At 39.6% G+C, this 17,702-nt stretch overlaps 1 protein-coding gene across 1 annotated transcript in view; it reads right to left on the bottom strand.

The window, feature by feature from the left end:
* Positions 1–16,103, bottom strand: part of LOC137625260 (putative neural-cadherin 2) — an 81,559-nt gene extending 65,456 nt beyond the window's left edge. The window contains exons 1-9 of the mRNA XM_068356056.1: positions 15,946–16,103; positions 13,926–14,085; positions 13,000–13,185; positions 11,373–11,656; positions 10,401–10,839; positions 8,203–8,502; positions 7,645–7,745; positions 5,602–5,763; positions 1–107 (exon numbers count right to left, since the gene is read on the bottom strand). The exon at positions 1–107 is cut by the window's left edge and continues 85 nt beyond it. Coding sequence (XP_068212157.1) covers positions 1–107; positions 5,602–5,763; positions 7,645–7,745; positions 8,203–8,502; positions 10,401–10,839; positions 11,373–11,656; positions 13,000–13,185; positions 13,926–14,085; positions 15,946–16,097 — 1,891 coding nt within the window. The 5' untranslated portion in view covers positions 16,098–16,103. The remainder of the gene's footprint in view (positions 108–5,601; positions 5,764–7,644; positions 7,746–8,202; positions 8,503–10,400; positions 10,840–11,372; positions 11,657–12,999; positions 13,186–13,925; positions 14,086–15,945) is intronic.
* Positions 16,104–17,702: the final 1,599 nt, after the last annotated feature.

Genomic DNA, 17,702 nt, shown 5'->3' with positions numbered 1-17,702 from the left:
GCAACACGAGACACAGACGGCCGTTCATCAACTCCAGCGCCAATCTGTCACGTCCGTGTTGCGATGACAGCACGACCAGTTCGCCTCGGAGTTTGAACGTTCGGAATCTTTGGGCGAAAGGAAGATTTTATATGTTAGGGGAGATAGATTTGGGGTAGATTTTAGATGTTAGGGGAGGTTGACTTTAAGAAGATTTAGATGTTGAGGGAGGTTAAACTTTGGGAAGATTTTAGATGTTAGGGGAGGTTGACTTTGGTTGATTTAGATGTTCGGGGAGGTTGACTTTGGGAAGATTTAGATGTTCGGGGAGGTTGACTTTGGGAAGATTTAGATGTTAGGGGAGGTTGACATTGGGAAGATTTAGATGTTCGGGGAGGTTGACTTTGGGAAGATTTAGATGTTAGGGGAGGTTGACTTTCGGAAGATTTAGAAGTTAGGGGAGGTTGACTTTAGGAAGATTTTAGATGTTAGGGGAGGTTGACTTTGAGAATATTTATATGTTATGGGAGGATGACTTTGGGGAGATTTAGATGTTAGGGGAGGTTGACTTTGGAAGATTTAGATGTTATGAGAGGTTGACTTTGGAAGATTTATATGTTATGGGAGGTTGACTTTGGTGAGGTATAGATGTTAGGGGAGGTTGACTTTGGGAAGATTTAGGTGTTATGTAAGGTTGACTTTGGTAAGATTTAGAAGTTAGGGGAGGTTGACTTTGGGAAGATTTTAGATGTTAGGGGAGTTTGACTCTAGAAGGATTTAGATGTTAGGGGTGGTTGACTTTGGGATGATTTAGATGTTAGAAGAGGTTGACTCTGGGAGGATTTAGATGTTAGGGGAGGTTGACTTTGGGATGATTTAGATGTTAGAAGAGGTTGACTCTGGGAGGATTTAGATGTTAGGGGAGGTTGACTTTGGGATGATTTAGATGTAAGAAAAGGTTGACTCTGGGAGAATTTAGATGTTAGGAGAGGTTGACTCTGGGAGCATTTAGATGTTAGAAGAGGTTGACTCTGGGATGATTTAGATGTTAGGGGAGGTTGACTCTGAGATGATTTAGATGTTAGGGGAGGTTGACTTTGGGAAGATTTTAGATGTTAGGGGAGTTTGACTCTAGAAGGATTTAGATGTTAGGGGTGGTTGACTTTGGGATGATTTAGATGTTAGAAGAGGTTGACTCTGGGAGGATTTAGATGTTAGGGGAGGTTGACTTTGGGATGATTTAGATGTTAGAAGAGGTTGACTCTGGGAGGATTTAGATGTTAGGGGAGGTTGACTTTGGGATGATTTAGATGTTAGAAGAGGTTGACTCTGGGAGAATTTAGATGTTAGGAGAGGTTGACTCTGGGAGGATTTAGATATTAGAGGAAGTTGACTCTGGGAGGATTTAGATGATAGGGGAGGTTGACTCTGGGAGAATTTGAATGTTAGAGGAGGTTGACTCTGGGAGGATTTAGATGGTAGGGGAGGTTGACTTTGATATGATTTAGATGTTAGGGGAGGTTGACTCTGGGAGGATTTAGTTATTAGGGGAGGTTGACTCTGGGAATATTTAGATGTTAGGGGAGGTTGACTCTGGGAGGATTTAGATGTTAGGGGAGATTGACTCTGGGAGGATTTAAATGTTAGGGGAGGTTGACTCTGGGAGGATTTAAATGTTAGGGAAGGTTGACTCTGGGAGGATTTAAATGTTAGGGGAAGTTGACTCTGGGAGGATTTAGATGATAGGGGAGGTTGACTCTGGGAGAATTTGAATGTTAGAGGAGGTTGACTCTGGGAAGATTTTAGATGTTAGGGGAGGTTGACTCTGGGAGGATTTAGATGTTAGAGGAAGTTGACTCTGGGAGGATTTAGATGATAGGAGAGGTTGACTCTGGGAGAATTTGAATGTTAGGGGAGGTTGACTCTGGGAGGATTTAGATGTTAGGGGAGGTTGACTCTGGGAGGATTTAGATGTTAGGGGAGGTTGACTCTGGGAGGATTTAGATGGTAGGGGAGGTTGACTTTGAGATGATTTAGATGTTAGGGGAGGTTGACTCTGGGAGGATTTAGTTATTAGGGGAGGTTGACTCTGGGAATATTTAGATGTTAGGGGATGTTGACTCTGGGAGGATTTAAATGTTAGGGGAGGTTGACTCTGGGAGGATTTAAATGTTAGGGGAGGTTGACTCTGGGAAGATTTAGATGTTAGGGGAGGTTGACTCTGGGAGGATTTAGATGTTAGGGGAGGTTAACTCTGGGATGATTTAGATGTTAGGGGAGGTTGACTCTGGGATGATTTAGATGTTATGGGAGGTTGACCCTGGGAGGATTTAGATGTTAGAAGAGGTTGACTCTGGGAAGATTTAGATGTTAGGGGAGGTTGACTCTGGGAGGATTTAAATGTTAGGGGAGGTTGACTCTGGGAGGATTTAAATGTTAGGGGAGGTTGACTCTGGGAGGATTTAGATGTTAGAGGAAGTTGACTCTGGTAGGATTTAGATGATAGGGGAGGTTGACTCTGGGAGAATTTGAATGTTAGAGGAGGTTGACTCTGGGAAGATTTTAGATGTTAGGGGAGGTTGACTCTGGGAGGATTTAGATGTTAGAGGAAGTTGACTCTGGGAGGATTTAGATGATAGGGGAGGTTGACTCTGGGAGAATTTGAATGTTAGGGGAGGTTGACTCTGGGAGGATTTAGATGTTAGGGGAGGTTGACTCTGGGAGGATTTAGATGGTAGGGGAGGTTGACTTTGAGATGATTTAGATGTTAGGGGAGGCTGACTCTGGGAGGATTTAGTTATTATGGGAGGTTGACTCTGGGAATATTTAGATGTTAGGGGAGGTTGACTCTGGGAGGATTTAGATGTTAGGGGAGGTTGACTCTGGGAGGATTTAAACGTTAGGGGAGGTTGACTCTGGGAGGATTTAAATGTTAGGGGAGGTTGACTCTGGGAAGATTTAGATGTTAGGGGAGGTTGACTCTGGGAGGATTTAGATGTTAGGGGAGGTTGACTCTGGGATGATTTAGATGTTAGGGGAGGTTGACTCTGGGATGATTTAGATGTTATGGGAGGTTGACCCTGGGAGGATTTAGATGTTAGAAGAGGTTGACTCTGGGAAGATTTAGATGTTAGGGGAGGTTGACTCTGGGAGGATTTAAATGTTAGGGGAGGTTGACTCTGGGAGGATTTAAATGTTAGGGGAGGTTGACTCTGGGAGGATTTAGATGTTAGAGGAAGTTGACTCTGGGAGGATTTAGATGATAGGGGAGGTTGACTCTGGGAGAATTTGAATGTTAGAGGAGGTTGAATCTAGGAAGATTTTAGATGTTAGGGGAGGTTGACTCTGGGAGGATTTAGATGTTAGAGGAAGTTGACTCTGGGAGGATTTAGATGATAGGGGAGGTTGACTCTGGGAGAATTTGAATGTTAGGGGAGGTTGACTCTGGGAGGATTTAGATGTTAGGGGAGGTTGACTCTGGGAGGATTTAGATGGTAGGGGAGGTTGACTTTGAGATGATTTAGATGTTAGGGGAGGCTGACTCTGGGAGGATTTAGTTATTAGGGGAGGTTGACTCTGGGAATATTTAGATGTTAGGGGAGGTTGACTCTGGGAGGATTTAGATGTTAGGGGAGGTTGACTCTGGGAGGATTTAAATGTTAGGGGAGGTTGACTCTGGGAGGATTTAAATGTTAGGGGAGGTTGACTCTGGGAAGATTTAGATGTTAGGGGAGGTTGACTCTGAAATGATTTAGATGTTAGGGGAGGTTGACTCTGGGATGATTTAGATGTTAGGGGAGGTTGACTCTGGGATGATTTAGATGTTATGGGAGGTTGACCCTGGGAGGATTTACATGTTAGGGGAGGTTGACTCTGGGAGGATTTAGATGTTAGGGTAGGTTGACTCTGGGAGGATTTAGATGTTGGGGGAGGTTGACTTTGGGATGATTTAGATGTTAGGGGAGGTTGACTCTGGGATGATTTAGATGTTAGCGGAGGTTGACTCTGAGATGATTTACATGTTAAGGGAGGTTGACTCCGGGAGGATTTAGATGTTAGAGGAGGTTGACTCTGAGATGATTTAGATGTTAGGGGAGGTTGACTCTGGGATGATTTAGATGTTAGGGGAGGTTGACTCTGGGAGGATTTAGATGTTAGGGGAGGTTGACTCTGGGATGATTTAGATGTTAGGGGAGGTTGACTCTGGGATGATTTAGATGTTAGGGGAGGTTGACTCCGGGAGGATTTAGATGTTAGAGGAGGTTGACTCTGGGATGGTTTAGATGTTAAGGGAGGTTGACTCTGGGATGATTTAGATGTTAGGGGATGCGGACTTTGGGATGATTTAGATGTTAGGGGAGGTTGACTCTGGGATGATTCAGATGTTAGGGGAGGTTGACTTTGGGAGGATTTAGATGTTAGGGGAGGTTGACTCTGGGAGGATTTAGATGTTAGGGGAGGTTGACTCTGGGATGATTTAGATGTTAGGGGAGGTTGACTCTGGGAAGATTTAGATGTTAGGGGAGGTTGACTATGGGAGGATTTAGATGTTATGGGAGCTTCACTCTGGAAGGATTTAGATGTTAGGGGAGGTTGACTCTGAGAGGATTTAGATGTTAGGGGAGGTTGACTCTGAGATGATTTAGATGTTAGGGGAGGTTGACTCTGGGAGGATTTAGATGTTAGGGGAGGTTGACTCTGGGATGATTTAGATGTTAGGGGAGGTTGACTCTGGGATGATTTAGATGTTAGGGGATGTTGACTCTGGGATGATTTAGATGTTAGGGGAGGTTGACTCTGAGAGGATTTAGATGTTAGGGGAGGTTGACTCTGGGATGATTTAGATGTTAGGGGAGGTTGACTCTGGGATGATTTAGATGTTAGGGGATGTTGACTCTGGGATGATTTAGATGTTAGGGGAGGTTGACTCCGGGAGGATTTAGATGTTAGGGGAGGTTGACTCTGGGATGATTTAGATGTTAGGGGAGGTTGACTCTGGGATGATTTAGATGTTAGGGGATGTGGACTCTGGGAGGATTTAGATGTTAGGGGAGGTTGACTTTGGGAGGATTTAGATGTTAGGGGAGGTTAACTTTAGGTTTCTTTTTTCGTTTTAGGGTTAAATGAGTGTTCTTACATTGATTTGATTGGTAATTTATATATATATATATATATATATATATATATATATATATATATATATATATATATATATATATATATCTACAGTATATATATATATATATAGATAGATAGATATCGAATACACACACATATATATACATGTATATATATATATATATATATATATATATATATATATATATATGTATATGTATTCTATATTTTTGTTTGCATGTACGTATCTGTGTATCCATTTATCTATCTATCTATCTATATATATATATATATATATATATATATATATATATATATATATATATATATTATATATATATATATATAAGCAATGAAATTTTATTAAAACCAAAAAGGTATGAAAACTCTAATCAAAACTGTACGAAACTAAATAAACATCTGATACCATAATCCAATTGTTTCGAAGAAAAAAAAAATCCACCCTTGCACACGTGCACAAGTAAATACCAAATGTAGCCTCACCTGAGATGCAAAGTGGTGGTGTAGGCCAGAGGCGTGAAGGACAGTGCCAGTTTGACGTAACTGTTAAGCTGGAAGGACGTGGGAGTGGTGGTTGTGGCACACTGATTGCCAGACCATCCGGGTTGGCACTCGCATCTTAGGTATCCCGGGGAGCCCTGGCACCTGTGGGGAGTACAAATGTTCAGATGCGAATTTATGTGTATGCATGTACATTTTGTTCTAAAAAGAGGACACAAATTGTTATCACTTCAGTATACATGTATTTGTATTTACAGCACAAATATACATACATTCATACATTTGAATGATTGAAGACATGAAGGCTTTCAAGAGGAAACTGAAGACTTTCTTATTTCATGAGTCTTTTGACAGTGACGATTTAACAGTAAATGAACAATATGTGATATGAAATGTTTCGTAGGAGCTTATTATATAGTCTCGGGGCCGCATACTTAAGTTTCTCACGCTGTTTCTCTTGTCCACCACCATGAATTCAGTTTTGTTCTCATTTAATTTTAGTTGTTTAAATGTCATCCATTCTCTAACACCATCAAAGATTCGGTTTAGAGTTTCAGTAGTGTCATGTATATCATTTATGGAGAAGTAAAATTGTGTGTCATCTGCAAATAGTTTAAACTTCACGCCATGCCTTTGTAGCATTTTCGATAGACCAATAGTATAGATGCAGAATAAGATTGGGCCAAGTACACTCCCCTGGGGTACCCCTCTGTTTAAGGGTTCATATGATGAATAAGAGTTTCCAATTTGTACACAGTAATTTCAACCAAATGAGTAGTCTTTTAGGTATTCGAAAGCTTAATCTTCAACGCCGATGGACCGTAGATCATTTAGCAGCAGTTCATGCACAACTGTATCAAAAGCAGCACTGAGATTGAGCAATATTAAAATACATTTATTTTCATCCATCATTTCTAGCATATCATTTACAACAGAGCAGATGGCTGTCTCCGTAGAGTATAGTTTTCTGTAAGCAGATTGGTTGTCAGGCCAAGCTTCTATTACTTTTAAGTGGCTGACTAGTTGTTCAAGAATTACATATTCAAGCACTTTAGAGACAAAGGATAGATTCGAAATAGGTCTATATGAGCTTAATTCCTGGTAGTCCAGTGCATTTTTCAGAACTGGTGTGACTATAGCCATTTTCTCAGATTTAGGAAACTTACATTCATCAATGCTTGCATTTGCTATTCTCATTATTATTTCGGCAAGACTAGAAAAGTCTCTCTCTCCAATTACTTCAGATATTGGCATAGGATCGATCGCGCAGTTTGTTTTCTTTGCTCTCTTGATAATTCTGGTGATGTCATCTTGAGTTATGTTGTTAAATCATATTAATTTTGTCTGTGTGCCTGGTGTATTATTGCAAGGACGTACCGGTACGTCCATGGGGGTAAAGGGATGAGTTTTGTGAAACGTACCAGTACGTCCTTTGGGGGTAAAAGGGTTATTAATGTGATGGTGAGTATTTACAAATGATCTGGTTATGTTTTAATTTTGTTTTTAAAGAATACAAGAAAATTATTTGCTAGTTCCTGGTCACTGTATCCCTCAGGTAGCTTCTTTTCTTTTACATTTCCCATCATACCATTCAGGAGACGATACAACTTATTCATGTCTGTTGCTGCTTCGGGGATCTTTCTCTTATAGTATTCACTTTTTTTTCCTTCTTAGTAGGTAGCTATATTGACACGCAGCAGTTTTGTATTTTACCTAAGTACTTTCAGTTTTTAACCTATTCCACTTTCTTTCTTTACGTCTTAAATGCTCGTGCATATTGTTGAGGCACTGGATGGGCACCTGACTACTGTCTGACTGCACTCTGGCCCTCTTCCCTGGGCCTGGCCCAAACCACCATACATTCGCCTGCCTGTGGCTACTATCTGCCTTGGACTGTTTGATCTGGTAACACTATTTCAAAATGAGAGAACTATGGGCATTTGTAACTCGTTTGGAAGAGCCTTAACCCCTAGTCAAAAAGTGTCTAGGGCAAAGCCATTTTAAGAGGTCCCTTCTGACACTTACCTTCCATGGACACCACAGCTGAGGCCACTGGCTTCGCACTCCACAGCTGGGCACCCGGGCGAACTGCCTTCACTGAGGATCTGGTTCCCTAGGTCTACCAACTGGAATAAGAAAAACAGAAAACTGTATACAGAGATGCATTTTAAAGATCCACTAATTATTATTATTATTATTATTATTATTATTATTGCTAGTAAAGCTACAACCCTAGTTGTTGAGGCAATATGTTATATGACCAAGAACTCCAACACGGAAAAAATTGCCCAGTGAGAAAAAGAAACATGGAAATGAACACAAGAGAAGTAATAAACAATTAAAATAACATATTTCAAGAACAGCAACAACATTAAAATAGATTTCATAAACAAACTATAAAAAAAGACTTATTTCAGCCTGTTCAACATTAGACATTCGAAGCAAGTTTGAACTTTTGAAGAGAATACCTTGTTATATTACGTTGAAAAACCTATGAATAAAAATGTTACTTTTATTCAACAACAATTATTAGTAATGAATAACAAATTAATAAATTAGTAACCAATAACAACTCATATTTACCTCTCCATTGATTCTTAAATTTCTTAAGCATCCATTAAGGGGAAGTCCAGACACAGCTGTGGGCCACCCGTGAGCTGCTTGGGATGGAGGGGGATGAGCCAGGCCTCCCAACTGAAGGGGTTGAGCTGTATTCAGGAGATTGGCGCCCCTCGGCAGCCTGGCTGCTCCTCTGCATGTGTGGGCATCAGGGGGAATGGGCGGAGATAGCGAGGGCGTAGCGGAAGAGGCGTTGGAGGAGGGTCTAGGGGGAGGTCCGTCTATGCTCCCTCCAGAACATAGGTCGACAATCATCTCGACTAGCTGCGAGGATACGGATGTCGAATTTATAATAATTATAAACGTTTGTCGATTATATATATATATATATATATATATATATATATATATATATATATATATATATATCTTATATGCTAAACACGAACAAACACAAACCTTAACCCCTTTCCACAATGAAGACTCAGTAGTGTGAAGTCAGTTTCTCATAGATACATCTAGCTATTTGTTTATATTCTAGACTTATTCTCACACCTCCTAGATTCAAGGGACATTTCTTTCTATTAGTATTCTTACCAAAAATTTCGAAGTTTCGAGTTTTCTCTGCACTCCTCACTCTAGCAAACTTGGTAGCCTATGTATATAACCTTTTTTAAATAATTTATCATCTCTTAATAATTCCAAACAGACCATGTAAAACGAAAAGAAACATTTCCCCAGACTATCCTCTTCTATTTTCTTTACATATCCAGACCATGTAAAACCCTGGCTATTTCTTCACTTCCATGTATATTATTACTCATGCAAATGAGACATTATCAAACTATTTTCTTTATTTTCTTTACATAATCAGACCATGTAAAACCCTGGGTATTTATTTCCTCCAATGCATAATATTGCTCACACAAGTAACGAGACATGATCAAATTATCCTCTTCTATTTTCTATACATATCCAGACCATGTAAAACCATGGCTATTTCTTCCCTCCAATGTATAATCTTACTCACATAAGTAAATGAGACATGATCAAATTATCCTCTTTTATTTTCTATACATATCCAGACAATGTAAAAACCTAGCTATTTCTTCCCTTCAATATATAATCTTACTCACACAAGTAAATGAGAGATGATAAAACTATCCTCTTCTATTTTCTCTACATATCCAGACCATGTAAAACCCTGGCAATTTCTTCCTCCAATGTACAATCGTACTTGCACAACTAAAGGAGACATGATCAATCTATCTCTATTTACTATACATATCCAGACCATGTAAAACCATGGCTATTTCTTCCCTTCAGAGTATAATCTTACTCATACAAGTAAATGGGACATGATCAAACTATCCTCTTCTATTTTCTATACATATCCAGACCATGTGAAACCTTGGCTATTTCTTCCCTCCTTGTGTATACTCTAGCTCACACAAGTAATGAGACATTATCAAACTATCCTCTTCTATTTTCTTTATATAATCAGACTATACAAGACCCTGGCTACTTCTTCACTTCAATGTATAATAATACTCACACAGGTAAATAAGACATGATCAAACTATCCTCTTCTAATTTTTATACATATCCAGACCATATCAATCCCTGGCTATTTCTCTCCTTCATTGTATAAATCTTACTCACAAGTAAATGAGACATGATCAAACTATCCTCTTCTATTTTCTATACATATTCAGATCATGTAAAACCCAGGCTATTTCTTCCCTTCAATGTATAAATTTTACTCACACAAGTAAATGAGATAGTATCAAACTATCCTCTTCTATTTTCTATTCACATCCCGACCATATAAAACCCTGGCCATTTCTTTCCTTCAAGGTATAAATCTTACTCAAACAAGTAAATGAGGCATGATCAAACTATCCTCTTCTATTTTCTATTCATATCCAGACCATGTAAAATCCTGGTTATTTTCTTCCTTTAATGTACAATCTTACTCACACAAGCAAATGAGACATGATCAAACTATCTTCATCTATTTTCTACACATATCCAGAGCATGTAAAACCCTGGCTATTTTTTTTCCCACAATGTATAACCTTACTCACACAAGTAAATGAGACATGATAATTCTATCCTTTCCTATTTTCTATACATATCCAGACCATGTAAAACCCTGGCTATTTCTTCCCTCCATTGTATAACCTCATTAATATAAGTGAATGAAACATGATATAACTCACCTCGTCCTTCCAGATTACATCTAGTCTATGCCAAGACGAATCCGCAAGCGAATAGGAAGCGTTAAGACTGAGGACTGACGGGCCAGCTCCAAGGTCCAGCTGCAACGAGGGTTTCCCGCCACGCAGCTCGAGGGAGAACATGTCACTGAATGTTGAGGAGGGCATCACTAGGTGATCTGGGCCTGAGTACAAGAGCGTGGCATCTTCGCTACTGGTAAAAAAATCCAAACTGATGTGGACGTCGGCGCAGGAGGGTATGGATGGCACCCATGCCCATCCGCCACTACGATGCCCACTACCCGTACTGAGTGCCACTGGTCCTCCTCCACTGCCTCCTCCTCCTCCACCTCCTGCCCCTCCCCCTTTTCCACCTCCACCCTCGAAGTGACGGATGAGTACCTTACATCTAAAGCCAGATGTTCCATGTGGGCAGATACACCTGCAGGAAAAATTAATTTGAAGAATTAAATTATGACTTACAAAAGAAGGAAATGTAATAATATATACTCCGTACTGTACACACACTCACACACAGATGTGTGCATATATATATATATATATATATATATATATATATATATATATATATATATATATATATATATATATATATATATATAAACGACAAATGCAACCATTTCTAGTCACGTGCAGAACAAAGACCTCAGACATGTTATTAATCATGTCTAGGGTTTGGCAGGTTTTAATCACCATGCTGGCTAACTGTGGATTGGTGATGGTGGGAGATTTTTGTCTGATTGCTCACAGTAAACCATCCTGGTACAGCTTTGCTAATCATGGTGATATGCAAAATCTTTCATCACGTTATATATATATATATATATATATATATATATATATATATATATATATATATATATATATATATATATATATATATATATATATACTGTATATATATACCCATCCATCCTGTTTATATCACAAAATACAGATGTCCTTTAACCTTACCTAGTCCCAGTATCAGTAGGAATACACCTGCCTCCATTCAAACAAGTGTTGGTAGAACATGTGTCGTCTTCGAACTCATGTGGACTTTGGCAGCTGCAGCCATTTTGGATATTGACCCAGGGTCCCACCAGAGCAGAGGTGTTGGCATCAACCACTGAAAATCCACTGCCCGGAGACACTCTGGCAGAGCAGCCCTCCCTGCAAATGCTAGACTGGTCGTGGGAGTTCTCCTTACAAGCTCCAACACCCACGTCCAGTACGCTTACACCCATCGCATGCTCCAGCTGTAGAATCATCAACATTATTATTACCACCATAATTACCATCAATGATTTTATTTTGAGGTCATTCTATTGGTCCTAACTTATTTTTTTTTTAAGTGTATTTGACATATTTCATCCTTTCTAATTAAGAAAAAAGGCACTAACACAACTGATATCTTTCATCCTCCCTGAGTCTTTCCAGCACTACAAGTTCTACTCCTATCCAGCTCTAGAACTTTTAATAACATTAGACAAAAATACTCACTGTCACTTCCAATGCCACTCTTCCCCTACCTCTACTGTACATTTTCAACTACTGCAGACATAATCAATCTTTGCCACTCTCATTGCTAAAAACTACACTAACAAAGAGGGTATTTGAATAGGATGTTACTTAAAAATTTATTGTGCCCCCTTAGTCTATGTGGTAACGAAGATTTGAATGCCAAAACAGGACATAGAATGAAATGTAGAGAGCAGGTTTAGAATAAGGCATCCCATATTATCCATTAGGTCTAACAATGGTTAGTGCTAGATAGGCACTACCTGAACATTCCTCCTTTCAATGTACATTGCTATGATATGAAAAATTCTTGGAAGTGGATATCGGTATATTTAAAAGGGTATTAGGAGTTGTTTTTAGCTACTGACTGATAACTTCATTTAGCGAGACATTATTATTTAATGTGGCGATACAAAACAACATAAACCATATATTTAATCGGTCATTTCAATTTAGTTTTCAATTACTGGAACATGATCTGATCATTCATTCAATAAGAAAAATAAAAGATAAGTACCCACAGAGCCTTTTTGAAGGTGACAAGGATCTAGACTTAAGTAGGAAAAACATGGGAAATGGAAAGTTGAATACAGAACAGAGTAGTCCCTTCAGTTACTTGAAATCATATTTATGGCCAAATGACTGAAATAACATTGGTAATGTAACTTCTGAACCAACAAAATTGAAATCCATTGAGGGACATGGGACACCCCACCTTCTTGTTTATCAAGGTACCTTAGGTTGGGAACCCTAAGTTAGGTTAGGAGGGAGACCATAGGTTAGGTAAGGTGGGGATCCCTATGTTAGGTTAGGTGGGAATTGCTAGGTTAGGTTAGGTGGGGGACCGTAGGATAGGTTAGATATCCTAGGATAGGTTAGGTGGTGGACCGTAGGTTAGGTTAGATATCCTAGGATAGGTTAGGCGGGGGACCGTAGATTAGGTTAGGTAGGGAACCGTAGGTTAGATGGTGGTCTTTTGTTAGTACACATTTTAATTACTGACCCAGTTCCTCCAAAAGCAACTACAAAGGTCACATACTCTGGAGACAAAACTGACCACCGCAATGGGACGCAAACTCACCTCCTGTTTCCTGTGTAGGAGGATATGATGAAGGTTCGTAGGAGAAGGTGAGGTCAGCCATATCCGGGTAGATGGCGTAGGAGGACCTTTGACCTGCTGGACGGACACTGCTTCCACTTCTTCCTTGCTGAAGGACACCCACTCTCTTACCATGGACACCAAGTAGTCCAGGAGGTTCATATTATTCTGTGCCATAATAATAATAATAATAATAATAATAATAATAATTAGATTGATCGTAATTAATAATAATAATAATAATAATAATAATAATAATAATAATAATAATTAGATTGATTGTTCTTTTTGTTGGTATAGTTGCAATAGTAATATCTGAAGTTTCTAACTTCCTCTCTAACTTTTACGTTAAAGTTCAGCTACCTACATTATTTGCACAAATAGCTTTCATAGCATTTTTATCATTTTACCTGACAATTCCACTACATAAATTACATTCTCTCTCTCTCTCTCTCTCTCTCTCTCTCTCTCTCTCTCTCTCTCTCTCTCTCTCTCTCTCTCTCTCTCTCTCTCTCTCTCTCTGACCAGAATGACGTCTAGGCAAATCATATTCTTTTTATTTCTCTCTCTCTCTCTCTCCTGACCACAAAGACCTCTAGCCAATAGTTACAGTTTTTTAAAACAATGTGGGAATCTCTCTCTCTCTCTCTCTCTCTCTCTCTCTCTCTCACCAGGAAGACCTCTAGACAGTAGTCATACTATTTTTAAACAATGTGAGGAATTCTCTCTCTCTCTCTCTCTCTCTCTCTCTCTCTCTCTCTCTCTCTCTCTCTCTCTCTCTCTCTCTCTCTCTCTCAGGAAGACTTCTAGACATTAGTCAGTATTTTTAAGCAATGTGAGAATTCTCTCTCTCTCTCTCTCTCTCTCTCTCTCTCTCTCTCTCTCTCTCTCTCTCTCTCTGGCCTCACCTTTTCTTCTCGGACAATACGGTAGGGATTTATGGCCAAGGTTATAGGCGTGGCGGCTTTAACCTCACGATAACTTAAGGATTTGACCCTCACGGTGACATTAGCGTTGACCCCAGACTGACCTTGGCTGGCATCGCTGACAGAAAAGCCCAGGTCATAGCTGGAGGAGAGAAATAAATGGCGTTATTTGGAAGGTTTTTTTTATTGTGATATTGTTGAATATATAAGTTTATTAAAATAATTTATAGGTTGATATTTTTTTTTTTTTTATTAATTAATTATATACTAGTTGCTAGCTGATATGAAATCATATTTTTGTTCATGTTTTATAACTCAAATATTTACCAATTATTTATTTCCAAACGGATATAAAAAAAAACAGGATCTAAATACTGTATATAATAAATTTTATTCAAGCCTCAATAAAACGAAATCAATTAATTAAAAACAAAAGGATTACACCATCAGAGAAATATGAGCAAATTTCTATTTTACATTGTATAGCAATTTCAGTCAAAATTTACACTAGAAATTTTTCAGAAATTTAAATTCCACTATAAATCTTTTTTTTCACACAGAAGAATATCTATACAAAATATCTCGAATTATTTATCCTACATTTATATTAAAATGTGTAAATAGAAGAAATATTAAGATACTTATAATTTTTTAAAAACTAATTTCTCTCAAACACACTTTGGGTACCCTGACACTTGCACGACTTTTTGCCACGAATTTGTCGTGGCAAGTCGTGACATTTTGTGGCACGAACTGGAAAATCAATAAAAGAGCAACATTGACACGAACTGGCACGACGAGTTCACGCATAGTTTTGCGCACTTCCCGCATAATTCACGACCTGGTCACGAAATTTTGTCGTGACCAAAATTTTGAACATTTCAAAATTCTCGTCACGACATGCCACGATGTCACGACGGGTTTACAAACACTTCACGCCAGTTCACGACTCGAGTCGTGACAATGCGTGCCACAAATTCGTGTAAGTGTCAGCCTGGCTTTTGTTTAAAGAAGAATTTACAAACCCACTTTAATTCAAATCTACAGGAGAAAACATATTTTCAAAAATATAAAACAATTTGTCTAAAGTTATGAAATAAACGTTATATATTGATAGACAAAAGATGGAAGAAATGAATTAGATTCGAAGATAAAAGGTTAAAAAGTGTCAATTACAGTGCACCCCAAGAGGTACTTAGTATTAGGTTGGCTAAATTAACAGCCAACCGTTGAGATACTACCACTAGAGAGTTATTGGGTCCTTTGACTGGCCAGACATTGGATCCCTCTCTCTGGTTACGGCTGTTCATGTTGCAAGGGTTAATATAAGTCTCTATTTATAGTTTATATATGAAAGATTTATTTCAACGTTGTTACTGTCCATAAAATGTTATTCTAATTGATCATTACTTCTCATGTAGTTTGATTATTTCCTTATTCCTTCTCCTGACTGGGCTATTTTTCCCTGTTGGAGTCCTTGGGCTTATAGCACCCAGGTTTTTTTTCAACTAGGGGTGCAGCTTAGCTATTATCATTATTATTATCCTTATTATTATTATTATTATTATTATTATTATTATTATTAATAATAATAATAGTAATAATAATAATACTAATAATAATGACAACAATAATAGCATATTTGGGCTATGTTTTCCTTGTCGGAGCCCTTGGGCTTACAGCATACTCTTTTCTAACTAAGGTTGTAGCTTAACTAATAATAATAATAATAATAATAATAACTAGAGGGGCACTCAGTAGAGTGCAGACCTCCACCGTAGCAGCCTATTTCTCGACCTTTCGCTCGACCTTGACCTTGACCTTTGTTCTTAACATGTATGAATTGGCGTGAATTTACTTGTTTTAGCCCTTGGATTTATAGCATCCTGCTTTTCCAACTAGGATTGTATCTTAACTACTACTACTACTAATACTACTACTACTACTACTACAATAATAATAATAATAATAATAATAATAATAATAATAAATGGCAACTCACCTCCCATCTCTGGTAGCAGGCTTCATTGAGAGATCTCCCGTCTTCGTATTGAGCAAAAATTTCGGATGCTGCTGTTTCCAGCGGTAAGTCTTGGAGGTGGCGTCCCAGTCGTCGGGGTCCTTCACGTATATCCTGCCGAGGGGGACGGGCATCGTCTGGGGCTGCGAGAAGGAAGGGCGTGGGGGCTAGATAAAGCAATACTGGAGGAGGAGGAAATGCAATTGAGGATTGAAACGGGGGGGCTGAGAGAGCTGGTGGGTTTATGAGATAAAAGGGGAGGGGGTGTTAGTTGAGGGGTAGGAGGTTAGGAGGAGGAGCAAACTGGTGAGAATGAGGGGAAGGAGGAGGAGTAGATAGAATGGAATGAGGGAAAAGGGAAGGAGGAGGATGGGAATGATGGATAAGGAAAGGAAAAGGATGAAAATGAGGGAAAAAGGTAGGAAGAGGATAGGAATGAGGGGAAAGGAGGAGGAGGAGTAAAAAGAAGGAATGAGGATAAAAAAGAAGGGAATGAGGGAAAAGCAAAGCAATATGATGGGATTGAGGGAAAAGGGAAAGCAATAGTATGGGAATGAGGGAAAAGGAGAGGAGGAGGAGGATGGGAATGAGGGAAAAGGAGAGGAGAAGGAGTATTGGAATGAGGGAAAATGAAAAGGAAGTGGATGGGAATGAGGGAAAAGGGAAGGAGAGGAGGAGGAGGAGGAGGAGAAAAAAGAAATGAATGGGAGAATATGAAAGGAAGAGGAGGATGGAAATGAGGGAAAAGGAAAGGAGGAGGATGGGAATGATGGAAAAAGGGAAGGAGAGGAGGAGGATAGGAATGAAGGAAAAAGGGAAGGAGAGGAGGAGGATGGGAATGAAGGAAAAAGGGAAGGAGAGGAGGAGGATGGAAATGAGGGAAAAGGAAAGGAGGAGGATGGGAATGATGGAAAAAGGGAAGGAGAGGAGGAGGATGGAAATGAGGGAAAAGGAAAGGATGAGGATGGGAATGATGGAAAAAGGGAAGGAGAGGAGGAGGATGGAAATGAGGGAAAAGGAAAGGAGGAGGATGGGAATGATGGAAAAAGGGAAGGAGAGGAGGAGGATAGGAATGAAGGAAAAAGGAAGGAGAGGAGGAGGATAGGAATGAAGGAAAAAGGGAAGGAGAGGAGGAGGATAGGAATGAAGGAAAAAGGGAAGGAGAGGAGGAGGATGGGAATGAAGGAAAAAGGGAAGGAGAGGAGGAGGATGGAAATGAGGGAAAAGGAAAGGAGGAGGATGGGAATGATGGAAAAAGGGAAGGAGAGGAGGAGGATGGAAATGAGGGAAAAGGAAAGGAGGAGGATGGGAATGATGGAAAAAGGGAAGGAGAGGAGGAGGATGGAAATGAGGGAAAAGGAAAGGAGGAGGATGGGAATGATGGAAAAAGGGAAGGAGAGGAGGAGGATAGGAATGAAGATAAAAGGGAAGGAGAGGAAGATGGGAATGAAGGAAAAAGGGAAGGAGAGGAGGAGGATGGGAATGAAGGAAAAAGGGAAGGAGAGGAGGAGGATAGGAATGAAGGAAAAAGGGGAAAGAGAGGAGGAGGATGGGAATGAAGGAAAAAGGGAAGGAGAGGAGGAGGATGGAAATGAGGGAAAAGGAAAGGAGGAGGATGGGAATGATGGAAAAAGGGAAGGAGAGGAGGAGGATAGGAATGAAGATAAAAGGGAAGGAGAGGAAGATGGGAATGAAGGAAAAAAGGAAGGAGAGGAGGAGGATGGGAATGAAGGAAAAAG

Source organism: Palaemon carinicauda, chromosome 32, assembly GCF_036898095.1.
Source record: "Palaemon carinicauda isolate YSFRI2023 chromosome 32, ASM3689809v2, whole genome shotgun sequence".
NCBI lineage: Eukaryota > Metazoa > Arthropoda > Malacostraca > Decapoda > Palaemonidae > Palaemon > Palaemon carinicauda.
This window is presented reverse-complemented; position numbering and strand designations above follow the sequence as displayed.